General features: G+C 44.0%; 1 protein-coding gene across 1 annotated transcript in view; it reads right to left on the bottom strand.

The window, feature by feature from the left end:
* enpp1 (ectonucleotide pyrophosphatase/phosphodiesterase 1) overlaps positions 1-13,028 on the bottom strand; it is a 150,693-nt gene extending 137,665 nt beyond the window's left edge. Inside the window, exon 1 of the mRNA XM_063223728.1 lies at positions 12,769-13,028. Within this exon, the coding sequence (XP_063079798.1) occupies positions 12,769-12,870 (102 nt within the window). The 5' untranslated portion in view covers positions 12,871-13,028. The remainder of the gene's footprint in view (positions 1-12,768) is intronic.
* Positions 13,029-14,319: the final 1,291 nt, after the last annotated feature.

Raw genomic sequence — 14,319 nt, 5'->3', positions numbered from 1 at the left:
CTAGGCTACACCCTCGTTGAAGTTAACAAACAATCCCATGAAATGAATTACCGCTGCCTAAAATTTGTGTGAAGTGGAAGTGAACTGTTGCGAGATGGACAGTGACCAACGCAGATCATTTTGATTGACAATGCTGTCGAATTAATTCTACCATCGCCAAAAAATATGGAGCTTGTGGCTGTGTAAGTTCAAAATGCGGGTCAAATGCATTACATCCCAGACCAACCAGTGGCCCATGAGAATGATGCATATCATCGTAGGCAAAAATATTAGGCCTAACCCCTCTGTGGTTGTTTCAGTTTTGTTGGTCAAAATCATTACATTCCCTTCACTAATTAGGCTACAGTTCTATTAGCGCGTGATCACAAGCTTTCAAAGCAGGTTGATTTTGCAAATGACTGAACTGACATGAATGTGTCATTTTGAAAATTTGACACAGGAATATAGTCATTCATATTTGCAAAGTGATTATTTTTGTCTATCATCTAATTATGTCATGCCTTGGCGGAGGTATATGCTCTCGGAGCACTTTTCTAGTTGACACTGTGTTGTCTACTGCCAAATTTGATCTTTTCAGGAATATGTACTTAATACTGAACTAATATGTACTAGTATGACCAAAATACAGTAAATTTTGCAGCTAAAAATGTTAATTTCTGGAAATTCAAAATGGCGTAAATCAGGGCTGTAGTGGAGGGTAAACGCACGTAAACGCCGTTTACGCACCTCTGGAATTTAGGAAATAGCGTTTACCCACCTCTAATAGCGTTTACCCACCTCTAAATAGCGTTTACGCAGCTCTTAATGGCAATTACGCACGTCAAAGTTCCCTGCGCCTTGTGATCTGCCGTTGGAATAATCCAAAATAAAATTGGTGTCATTTAAAAGATATTGTTGAACATACTTAACGCTTTAGTAGGAATCATTTTCATCCACTCCAGGTTTCTCTCTACCGTTCGCAAATTAGTCACGCCCTTCTCATGAAATCTAGCCACTTCGCAACGTTTGTCCGAAAGAAGTAGAACTAGGGGACAAGCCAGTGCGCCCCGGTTCTACGGACGGCAATGCCGATAGAAACGCAAATGCACGTTCGCGGTGGAGTTGGGGAAAAAATCCCGCGTGTGAAGCCAGGTATGAAAGTAACCTAACACAGGAGTAAGCCTAGTAACGCCACCAAATCCATCATTTAGGGAGGTACAAGTTTTGTTACACCTTGTCACGACTTAGCCTAAAAATTATTTCATGATCTGACATGTCCAAGTTATTTGCAAAAGCAATTTCTCAGAGCTAGAAGGACTCATTCCTGAGTAAAGAAATTATAAGCTTCTTCTTCATCAGCTTCTTCTTCTGTCTATTTCCTTTGCAGTTATTGATAACGCTGTATGGGTTAGCTTATGAATGGTAGGTTAAACTCCAGTTCCTTATGGCTGCAGTGCCTATTGCTAATCTATGAGCACCATGCCACTACAAGTAGGCCCTAGCCTAGCTAAGTAGGCCTAATGGATGATGGTGGAGGGGTAAATTGTGAGGTGTCTTATAAAAACATAAGCCTAAAATGTAGCCTAATAGCACTTCATTATCAATTCAGTTGAAAACCACAAATGCTGTGTTTTTTATATTTAGTTTCCAATGTTATAGCCTAATGCCATTCATCTTTGTGGGGAATGGCTGAGATGGGCCTACAGTACATAATGGTGAATCTATTTTTAAAAACCTAATGCAGAAAGTGGAATAGGCCTATGATATTGAGCTGCATTGTTATGCTGTTGAGCTACTCCAATATAGGTGTTAGGCCTGGATTGTAGCAAAGGCACACTCTGCATCATATGATCACACAAATTATGTGATAGGCCTATCGGCCTAACTCCTGAGATTTTAATTGTCATTTATAGTAGACAAATGAATGTGCATGCCAAAAAGTTCTAGTGGCTTTTAAACAAATGACCATTTTGGATGCGTTGATACCGATACTTTATAGGCCTACTATCATGCCTGGCCTCATACCCATTTTCATACCTGTAGATACACAGATACACCGATGATACACGCGTCGCGTCGCGTCACGGTCTGTCTGATCAAAAAATTCATAGTTTACCCACCTCTAATTTGACCACTACAGCCCTGGCGTAAATGGAGAAGACCCACCTTTTTATGTATGAAAATTGCACTTTTTCCAGTCGAATACTTAGAAATACAAAGTATTCGTGAAAAACGTAACATGTTTGAATGGGCAGCATGAGTTCTGGAAAGAAACTGCTAAAAATAAAGTAAAAAACAAGTGTGTGTGTGTGTGTGTGTGTGTGTGTGTGTGTGTGTGTGTGTGTGTGTGTGTGTGTGTGTGTGTGTGTGTGTGTGTGTGTGTGTGTAGTTGAAAGTAAAATCCCACCTGGGAAACTCCAACTATCATTGTCATTATGACATAGCACTCCACACAGCACACAACAAAATTGCATTTATGCCTCACCCATGCAAGGGGGCAGACCACAAAAGCATTCCAAGGGAGCAGTGTGATGCGACAGTACCATGCTCAGTCATGGAGGAGGATGGGGGAGAGAACTGATTAATTACTACCCCCACAAACCTGGTGGGTCAGGAGTCGAACTGGCAACCTTTGGGCGACAAGTGACTGTAGCCTGATAAACCGGCCTAAATGTGAGACCGGAGTAATTTAGTCTGGCCCCGATGAACGATACCTCGGACAATTACTGATGAGAACAACCTGTTGTTTTTTTAAACTGTGTCGGCGCTCTGACCAATCTGCGATCTTTGCCGTTGATGTGCTTTCCCAACGGTGTTGCAAGCTTCGTTGTCACTCCCTCAAAACCCCGCCAGCTTTGATTCAAAACAAATCTCTGCGTTGTGATTGGTTTTTCCAGACTCAGGGCACAGTGTTCAAAACGTTCTCAGATCCGAGGCCAGACCCACTCGCAGCTGAAAAATTTCGGCGCCCAGCGGGTGGCGCTGGTTTACCAGGCAAGCATGACTGCCCTGTTCTGAGCTGCTGTAGAATAAGACATGTCCTTCTACTTCCAAGCTGCTAGTGGCAACTGAAGCTGGTGCCACATCTGGGCCTAATGTCAGCCGAGTCTGGGCCATATGTGGCCGGCGTGCAATCAGCTAAATAGGCAAACATTAGGGCCCTGAAGATGAACAGTGATTTGGAGTAGCTTTCAGGCCTTGACTATAACAACAGGGTTTGACACAAATTGCAGGGGGAAAAAAATAAACATGGATGCACCAACTGGGAAACCTGCCCAAGTCTCTCTGGAAAGAAAATTGCATTATTACACTGTGCAAATAAACTGTGGTTTACAACCCAGCCTTGCTCTTAACTGATCATGAACTTCATGCTGCCAGGGCCGGATTAAGATGGCCTGGGGCCCCTAGGCTGCAAGTTGCTGTGTGACCCCACAGGGCCAGATTAAGATGGCCTGTGGCCCCTAGGCTACAAGTTGCTGTGGGCCCCGGCCACCGGAAGGCAAATTTCCCAACAAATTTACATGGACAGTAGGGGTGTAAATCACAGCCTTTATGACGATACGATACGGTATCGATTTCTTAAATCAGGGATTCGATTTTTTTCAAAACTTAAGAATTCCTCACGATACGATGCGATTCGGTTCGATTAGCTTTTTTCCAATTACTTTTCCACTACTATTGTGTTATGGAGCTAGGGCATTGCACAGGGGCCAGCGATTTGATTCTTTTTGATTCTTAAGAATGCCCCACAATACGATTCGATTAAATCGCCGGTCAACACATCCGATACATCGATACATTTCGATTTTATTTACATCCCTAATGGACAGTGTCATAACTAGGAGCTAGGAATTAAGGATGCCATGTCTACTAACTGCACTCAACACGACAGATGAGTTTTGCAATATTGCATCTTAGATGTCACAATTCGGCAATCTTTCACTTTTGTTCAAGCAGGGGGGCCCCCTGGCAGGTGGGGGGCCCACCAGGCTGCAGCCACATCTAGCCTGTGCGTTACACTAATCCGTCCCAGCCCTGCATGCGTCCAGCTGGTGCTTCCAGGCTGAACCTATGGACCCATATACTCTAATGGCCTCCACTGCAATTACAGCACAGCCCAGCCGAGGCCATTTATTATGTACATTGAGCTAACCATAGCCGCCCGCCCTGCATCACAACTTAAAATAGACATTCAGGTCCACAATACTGATATTCTGAACACACATGCCCAACATCTGTACATAGTACGGCTAGTACTAACTACACCCACTCCTCATCTTGTTTCAACTAGATGAACTGGCACATATGAGAGAGAGAGAGAGAGAGAGAGAGAGAGAGAGAGAGAGAGAGAGAGAGAGAGAGAGAGAGAGAAATAGGGAGAGACAGAGAAAAAGAGCGAGAGAGAGAGAGAGAGAGAGAGAGAGAGAGAGAGAGAGAGAGAGAGAGAGAGAGATCCACTTCCAAACTGAACATGGCAACTATGACAAATTGAAATTGTATAGAGTTCAAATAAGTTGCTAAAACAATGCCTTTCCACTTTGTTCACAGACGTTGCAATTGAGTAATGTCAGCAGAACGCTTTCTAAGGCATCATGCTGCTTTGAAAATGTGTGTGAAGACGACAGGTTCTGCTAACATTACGCAATGACAACATCTATGTGAAAACCTAGCCAGGCCACGCCCTCCTAGTGACGCAAGACCTTCTGCATTGCTTCTAGTCAGGCCAAGAGCAATGTAAATATTGTTTCTGATCTTCCGAGAAAACGGGAACTCCCCAATTTGTCGAACACAAGTCAACCAGTAGCAAACCTGGGGAGGCGGGTCAACCATGCCATTTTGGAAACGTTAACTGTTAAGCTCTTGGTCAGACCAAGTCTCGAAGAGATTTGAAAGTCGATGATAATCAGACTAGGGAAAACCATGACCAGGACAAAAAGGTGTGATGGTTTTGTCACAAATGTCAACTATTACTATTATTGTTATTTGACTGATTTAATACACAATTAACCTCCTTCGGGGTACATAAAGGAACTCCACTCTACTTGGACAAGACAAAAGAACGAAAATAAGTCAAACATGTAATTGTTTGCAAATAAAAGTGAATATTGACCTGGAATGGAAATCTCAATATCTCAATCTCCCCACTTTCTTAGATGACAGTTTATTTGACGAAATCCGCCACAAACACACTCAACAACAGATAATGAATGTGCCATGAATTCCTCAGCTTTCTGGCCCTGCCGTGGCCAACCCGTGGGGCATGCCATGCGGCTGACCCAGGTTTGACTCCCGGCCCGGGTCCTTTGCCAACCCCTCCCCGTCTCTCTCCCAGTTCGCTTCCTGTCTCACACTGTCCTATCGAATAAAAAAGTCCAAAAAGACCAACAACAAAAAAGAAAGAAATTCCTCAGCTTTCTGTATACATTCCACTCCCAGCACACCCCAACCTCCCGCCGGGGCAGGTGATGTGTGCAAGTTTGTGCTGTGAGCTATTTCACCGTGTGCAAGTGTGTGTTGTGAAATATTTCACCGTATGCAAGTGTGTGTTGTGAGCTATTTCACCGTGTGCAAGTGTGTGTTGTGAGATATTTCACCGTGTGCAAGTGTGTGTTGTGAACTATTTCACCGTGTGCAAGTGTGTGTTGTGAGCTATTTCACCGTGTGCAAGTGTGTGTTGTGAGATATTTCACCGTGTGCAAGTGTGTGTTGTGAGCTATTTCACCGTGTGCAAGTGTGTGTTGTGAGATATTTCACCGTGTGCAAGTGTGTGTTGTGAGCTATTTCACCGTGTGCAAGTGTGTGTTGTGAGCTATTTCACCGTGTGCAAGTGTGTGTTGTGAGCTATTTCACCGTGTGCAAGTGTGTGTTGTGAGATATTTCACCGTGTGCAAGTGTGTGTTGTGAGCTATTTCACCGTGTGCAAGTGTGTGTTGTGAGCTATTTCACCGTGTGCAAGTGTGTGTTGTGAGCTATTTCACCGTGTGCAAGTGTGTGTTGTGAGCTATTTCACCGTGTGCAAGTGTGTGTTGTGAGATATTTCACCGTGTGCAAGTGTGTGTTGTGAGCTATTTCACCGTGTGCAAGTGTGTGTTGTGAGCTATTTCACCGTGTGCAAGTGTGTGTTGTGAGCTATTTCACCGTGTGCAAGTGTGTGTTGTGAGCTATTTCACCGTGTGCAAGTGTGTGTTGTGAGATATTTCACCGTGTGTCGTCACACCTGCAAAATCAGCCTCGTTCAGCTGACTACACCCCACAACACCTGTTCAAGTCAGCGTAGAAAAGGTAGCCTGGTGAACCAGCGCCACCCGCTGGACGGCAAAATATTTTGTCTACGGGTGGGTCTGGCCTCGCATAATGATTCAATGAAGCCAGAATGCCATGAATCTGGCAAACCAATTACAACGCAAAGATGTGTTTTGAATCAAAGCGGGCAGGGTTTTGAGGGAAGGTTGTTCTCATCAACAATCTTCGGATGTAATATGCATCGAGGCCAGACTAAATTAGACATCCACATTTAGTCTGGTTTATCAGGCTATAGAAAAGGGAGATATCCTCCGCACTCCTGTACTTTACAATCTGGTGCGTCACGGGTAAGGACTAGTAATAGCAGGCAAGGAAGAGAGTCAGTGGAGCATCTTCAGATGTGGAAAAATTACTGTTTTATTGGGCAAGTGCCAAGACTAACGTTTCAACATTGTCACGTCTTCTTCAGAGTCAATATGTCAACATAGTCAAAACGTTAGTCTTGGCACTTGCCCAATAAAACAGTATTTTTTCCACATCTGAAGACACTGACTGTCTTCCTTACCTGTTAAAATCATTCAGCCGCAGCAAAGGCCATCTCATGTGATTGGCAAACTGTCACAGCATGCTGAGTGGTGCAATGATCAATTCATCCCCATCATGTAGTGTCATAATGTGTGTGCACCTCTCTACCAGTGGAACACTGAACTTCTCAATAAAAATACTTCATTACCATTGTACTACACTATAATACTACGTCACTACAGTAGAAATAAATCAGGCTTTAAGTAACATAGTCATTGCCATTCTGATGACAGCAAATTTATAACCAAGACAAGCTACTGTATCCCTAGCCAGCACATTGTATCTTCTGTCTACAGTGCAGTTCTTTCCAGATGTACTGCACACTCCTACACACAGATAGCCTAGGAACTCCTAGCCAGGCTGCACCCTCCTATAGCGCGTTCAGGCCGACTGAGAACCGTGCTGGAGCCCGTTCCCGCACCTAATCTCGAACTGGCCGCCGTGTTCACGCCACAGACATTAACGTTCTCGAACCGGAATATTGGTTCGCAATGCGAACCGCAAAATACCTGCTTTTTCTCTGCGAACCGTGACGACAACGTGATCGTCAGCAGGTTCATCCGGGTAACCGAGTCACGTGCAGAAAAAGTTCGGAGCCTGGTGTGAACAAGGGCGGTTCACAGGTCACAGGTCAGCACTTTAGTGTCGAACGTAACTGGTGCGGGCACCGACACCGTCTCCGTTCTGGTTGGCCTAAATCCCCTAAGAGTGATGCAACACCTTCGGCGTGGAACTAGTCAGGTCAAGAGCAATGCAAGTACTTTCTGAGTTCCCGCACATACGGGAACTCCTTTCACTTTATCGGGAAGAAAACAACCATTAGCAAACCAAGGGAGGCGGGTCAACCATGCCGTTTGGGAAATGTTAATTGTTATGCTCTTGGTCAGACCACCAGGTCTCGAAGAGATTTAAACGTCGATGATATTCAGGCTCGGGAACTCCCATACTGCCTTTAGTTATAGCCTACCTACACAATCGTTCTGATCTGAAAGACAGTATGGAAGCTATGACTCATAACGGACCAGATTATGGTCCCCACAGATCTGTATGAATGACTATACAGATCCATGATGGTCCCTGTCTCTGTCCAATCATATTTTTATATATGATATTTAATATTTCACTGTATGACTTTACACCTGGAAAAACACCCTCGTTCATTTGACTACACCACCCCACAACACCTGTTTAAATCATTCAGCTGCACCTATTCAAATCAGCAAAGGCCATCTCATGTGATTGGCAAACGGTCACAGCATGCTGATATGAGGGCAATGATCAATCCAACACCATCATGTAACTTCATAATGTGCACCTTTCTACCAGTGGAACGCTGTAATTCTCAATATAAATAATATTACCATTGTAGTACAATACTATGACACTGCAAAGAGCTTTTGGTAATAAACTATATCGTAGTCATTGTCATTCTGATGTAATTTATTTTTTGCAGATTTTTTTGAAAATTATAACAAGATGAAATATAACCAAGAATGAACTAGACTGCCTGTGCAGTCGCCTTCGACTGCTTAAGGTATATCCCCGAAACGCGACGCTTCCAGTCCCCAATCATTCCTACCACTCCCGTCCACCTTTTCATGAACGTTTATGATAAATACAAAATATAAAATAAATATATTTAATATCTATACATAGATCAATGACGTGCAGAGGCTTAAAACCAAATGACTATTGTGAAAATGAAGGAAAAAACGGGGCAAATTAGGTACAGTGTAATAACCAGTGTAACAATATTTAATACCACGTCATATCAGTGTGACACCATGTACCAATTTTGTACTTATATCATGTAGGCTATTTGTGTGTAAGTGTATTACATGGTATTGCATATTGTTACACTGGTATTACACTAGTATTACATGGTATTACATATTGTTACACCTTTTATTACACTGTACCTGGTATTGCCTATTTTTACACTGGTATTACACTAGTATTATATGGTATTAAATATTGTTACACTGGTTATTACACTGTAGGCCTACCTGATATGGTAGATTCACTGAAATGGTGAACCATTAAATTAAGGAGTTACCGGGCAAATCAATCCACCCAGTCAGAAGTTATGGGCCAAATAAAAATTCCACCATTTTGAAGGTGTTGACCTCCAAACTCGAATCAGTTCATGAACCTACCCTGCAGCATTCACACACCAAATCTGGGTCCAATCCATCCACCCCTGTTCAGACGTAATGAGCCAAACAAAATTTCGGCCATCTTGAATTCGGCCATCTTGAAATTGTTGACCTCCAAACTCGAATCAGTTCATGAACCTACCCTAGAACATTCACACACCAAATCTGGGACAAATCCATCCACCCGGTCAGAAGTTATGAACCAAACAAAAATTCAGCCATCTTGAATTGCAGCCATCTTGAAAGTGTTAACCTCCAAACTGTAATCAGTTCATGAACCCACCCCTAGAGCATTCACACACCAAATCTGGGACAAATCCATCCACCGGTCAGAAGTAATGGCCAAACAAAAAATTCGGCCATCTTGAATTCGGCCATCTTGAAATTGTTGACCTCCAAACTCGAATCAGTTCATGAACCTACCCTAGAACATTCACACACCAAATCTGGGACAAATCCATCCACCCGGTCAGAAGTTATGGACCAAACAAAAATTCGGCCATCTTGAATTCGGCAATCTTGAAAGTGTTAACCTCCAAACTGTAATCAGTTCATGAACCCACCCTAGAGCATTCACACACCAAATCTGGGACAAATCCATCCACCCGGTCAGAAGTAATGGGCCAAACAAAAATTCGGCCATCTTGAATTCGGCCATCTTGAAAATGTTGACCTCCAAACTCGAATCAGTTCATGAACCTACCCTAGAACATTCACACACCAAATCTGGGACAAATCCATCCACCCGGTCAGAAGTTATGGACCAAACAAAAATTCGGCCATCTTGAATTCGGCAATCTTGAAAGTGTTAACCTCCAAACTCTAATCAGTTCATGAACCCACCCTAGAGCATTCACACACCAAATCTGGGACAAATCCATCCACCCGGTCAGAAGTAATGGGCCAAACAAAAATTCGGCCATCTTGAATTCGGCCATCTTGAAATTGTTGACCTCCAAACTCGAATCAGTTCATGAACCTACCCTAGAACATTCACACACCAAATCTGGGACAAATCCATCCACCCGGTCAGAAGTTATGGACCAAACAAAAATTCGTCCATCTTGAATTCGGCCATCTTGAAAGTGTTAACCTCCAAACTCTAATCAGTTCATGAACCCACCCTAGAGCATTCACACACCAAATCTGGGACAAATCCATCCACCCGGTCAGAAGTAATGGGCCAAACAAAAATTCGGCCATCTTGAATTCGGCCATCTTGAAATTGTTGACCTCCAAACTCGAATCAGTTCATGAACCTGCCCTAGAGCATTCACACACCAAATCTGGGACAAATCCAACCATCCGTTCAAAAGTTATCGCGTTAACACGAAAGACCTTACGCGGCGGCGGCGGACGCGGCGGCGGCGGCGCACGCAAAACCATTACATCCCCGACACTCCGCGTTTCGGGGATATAATTATATACCGGATGAGCAAAATAAAATTCATTGTAATAATTATGTAAGGGCAATAGCATGAAATTTAGGTGGACAGATTTCTGTCCAGAAACACCAGCCTGTCAGTATGTTCTGGCTTCAAGGACACTCTCAAAGGTAGGTCACTATTGCCACGATTAAATCACGATTGAAATCACGACTTCGATTTCACGATTTTATCACGATTTTCGATTATTTTCGATTAGTTGTGCAGCCCTATTCTGATGACAGCAAATGTATAACAAAGACAAGCTACTGTATATTCAGCACGGGCAGTCATGGGTAAGCAGTTAGGGCATCAGACTTGTCGCCAAAAGGTTGCTGGTGCGACTCCCGACCTGCCAGGTTGGTGGGGGGAGTAATCAACCAGTGCTTTCCCCTATCCTCCTCCATGACTGAGGTACCCTGAGCATGGTACCGTCCCACCGCACTGCTCCCTTCGGGTGCCATTGAGGACTGCCCCCTTGTACGGGTGAGGCATAAATGTAGTTTGCTGTGTCCAGTGTTCACTAGTGTGCTCTGGAGTGCTATGTCACAATGACAATGGGAGTTGAAGTTTCCCAATGAGGCTTTCACATCTCATTTTTCATCTACAGTACACTGGTATGTCCAGAGATGTACTGCACATGTCTACACACACACAGACAAAAGGGGACCCTGTGGGGACCATGAACACCCAACACCACCACAACCACAATCATATATCATTAGTGCCCAAAGTAATATGAGCCCCCACCCCACCCAACACAATACTTGCTGTGAACTACTGTGAGGTTTGGGGTGGGGTGGGGTCGGTCCCCTCCTCCCCACCCTGAACTCTCCTCAACCCCTTCACCTTAGCAACGCCTCTGATTAAAAAGAATTTCATATACCGAAGCAAGGCGGCCAGCGGAGCGACATCAAGGGGAGTTCATTGCCTGAGGCCACAGTTTCATGCGCAAGCGAAGAGGTCACATAGAGTGCATAGATTTTCCTAATGAAGGTACGGAGGTCAATAGCCTCGCCCCTCTGTATCTCACCAATCTCCTCCACCGCCACTCTCCTCCCCGCCGTCTACGCTCCTCTGATGCCAACCTCCTCACCCCCACTATCAAGACAAAGTACCGCACTCTGGGGGATAGAGCCTTCTGCATCGCCGCCCCCACCCTCTGGAACTTCCTTCCCCAGGCCAATCCGTGAGTTTGACTCACTGTCATCTTTCAAGCAACATCTCAAGACCCATCTTTTCCAGACCACCTACAACACCTAGGCCTGCTTACCCAGTTCCTCCAACCACCACTGCTGCCCTCCTCCCTGATCCATTATTGTCACTGTTCTATGTTGTCTCTCATTGTCCTGTTGTTTCCCCCCTGTATGTCTGTGTTGTCTACATGTTTTCTCATTTGTAAAGCGAATTTGAGTATCATGAAAAGCGCTATATAAAACTCAAGTATTATTATTTATTATTAATAACAGCGGTAGCGGACAACCATGGCAGCCCCTTAACGCACGCTATTCCACCAGTGGAACGCTGTAATAGTCACCGAAAAAACCTTTACTACCATAGTAGGCCTACTCCACCACTATGACAGTGCACAGTGCCTTTAGGAATACATTGCGACTTGGTCTTTGCCATTCTGGAAACAGCTAATTTATAACAAGGGCCGTGTCTTACTGCGTTAATGGAAAACCACACTTGGCATGGTCAGCACACCCACATATTAACAACTGCAGAGCAGTTTAGCTAATAATCACCAAATGGAGACAAGATTGGTGTAGAAATCTAGAAATCTAGTGTAGCTGTTTAGTTAAACTGTCCAGAATATTTTGGAAGCGATCACAAAATCTCAAACCAAATCCACTTACACCTTTGAACACACTGATGGTGGAATCCAAATTGCGTAAAACCACTCGGCATCCTAGCTGTTACACATGAGCCATAGGTTGCTCTGCTCTCACGAAAAGTTTTGCCTGCATTGCTGAACACCTTGTTTCTAATCTGGAGGAGTAGCCTACAATATTTATGTAGCCTACTGAACTACAAACAATCTACTTCAGATGGAATAGAACCCACTACTTAGTCACCATCATCGCTATAATCATCTGCCGTGATCCTGGTAGCGCCGTGGCGTCTTTATGGACAGCAGCAGGTGACTGACTGTAGCCTACTGAAGTATAGGCTACGCACGGCACCGCGCTTTCACTTTCTGTCCGGACATTTTCATTCAGCCAAATCACGCTTGACAATATAGTATAGTTAGCCAAAGAAGGCGGTAAGCGAAAAGCAAGCACGTGGAGTTAAAAAGTGACAGGTAGGCTAAATGTAAACACGCCAACAAAGTCAGGTTGTCATTCTCTTCGTCGTCTAGCCAGCACCAGAGCACTCACCGCTATCAGGATATTGCGTGTGGTCGGCTTTTGAGCGGTGTCGGCATGCCTGTTGCCCCCTGGCCCCAGCGGATGCTGCTCCTCGTTCTTACGGAGTTCCATAGTTCCACGCGCAACGACATGAGAATACTCCAAACTTCTTGGGCATACCCAAGGCTTTGTAGGTGTCTGCCAGGGACCGCCTCTTTGCCTGCCGTTGACGTTTCCCCTCAGGAAGCGGGCTGCAATGTGCGAACCACAACATGTGTTGCGCTGCGCTTGCCCTGCCCTGCCTGCATGCCGGGTGCATGTGTGCGTGTCGGGAGCGTCAGCAGCCCCACACTGAAAGCGAGGCTACTGGGATTCAAGGGTTCTTTGTGGACATTGAAATTAGTAGGCCTAAAAATACTATGAATAGATGTGTGTAGGCTATAATAATTGCCGTGTGGTGCGTTGCATTCAACAATGGCATTCATCCCACTGTGTGGTTGATATTAACTTTTTTATTATTATTATTTGGTTCGCCTACCTTCATTTCATTTCCAAAATAATGATGATAATTTGTCACCAGTAGGCTGTTTAAAGAGTGCCGACACGTATGACGTGTGTGGTTCTTCGAAAGGCCGTGTCATTCCTAAAGTTTGAAATGTTCCTTCAGCGCCACACTCTGGTGTAAGGTGGTTATCTTGGGCAAAGTTTTGTGCGCACCTCCAAGTAAGTATAGGCAATATACAGCTCCAGGCCTTTTTATTAGAATACCATGAAAAAGTTGATTTATTTCCATAATTCCATCAATAATGTTAAACTGTCATGGATTGTAGATTCATGGCCCAGTTTTTTAACTATTCCAATCATTATTTTTTTTCTTTTTATATACGTTGGCCTTCCAGCTCAAAAAACCCATGAATTGGGGAATTCGCATTATTAGAATATTGTTATAAAATCACATTTTTCTTCATCAAAATTCGGGTCACATTATATCAGTTGAAATTTGGTACTTTCTACATAACATGCAATGGTCAATACTTGGTTAGGACATTCTCTGTCTTCATAATGGCCATGATGCGTTTAACATTGAAGTCAATGGAAAAACAGTGCATGGCAGTTATGGAAGCCCAGATATCCTTGATGCTTTGCTGTCAGCTGTTCTTGTTTGTTGACCTGGTACCCCACACTTCACTCTTCAATATACCCTGTAGATTTCCATGCCACGTTTTGGCGCTAACTCACCAGTTTAATTCTAAATAACCAGAAATGAATCCCCATTGAAAATGAATGGGGTTTAGTTTCTGTTGAGTTAGAATTAAACTGGTGAGTTAACACCAAAACGTGGCATGGAAATCTTCGGGTATATTGAAGAGGGAAGTGTGGGGCACCAGGTCAACAAACAAGAACAGCTGACAGCAAAGCATCAAGGATATCTGGGCTTCCATAACTCCCATGCACTGTTTTTGCCATTGACTTCAATGTTAAACGCATCATGGCCATTATGAAGACAGAGAATGTCCTAACCAAGTATTGACCATTGCATGTTATGTAGAAAGTACTAAATTTCAACTGATTTAATGTGAC

The sequence above is a fragment of the Engraulis encrasicolus genome, chromosome 18 (genome assembly GCF_034702125.1).
Source record: "Engraulis encrasicolus isolate BLACKSEA-1 chromosome 18, IST_EnEncr_1.0, whole genome shotgun sequence".
In the NCBI taxonomy this organism is placed as follows: Eukaryota; Metazoa; Chordata; class Actinopteri; order Clupeiformes; family Engraulidae; genus Engraulis; species Engraulis encrasicolus.
This window is presented reverse-complemented; position numbering and strand designations above follow the sequence as displayed.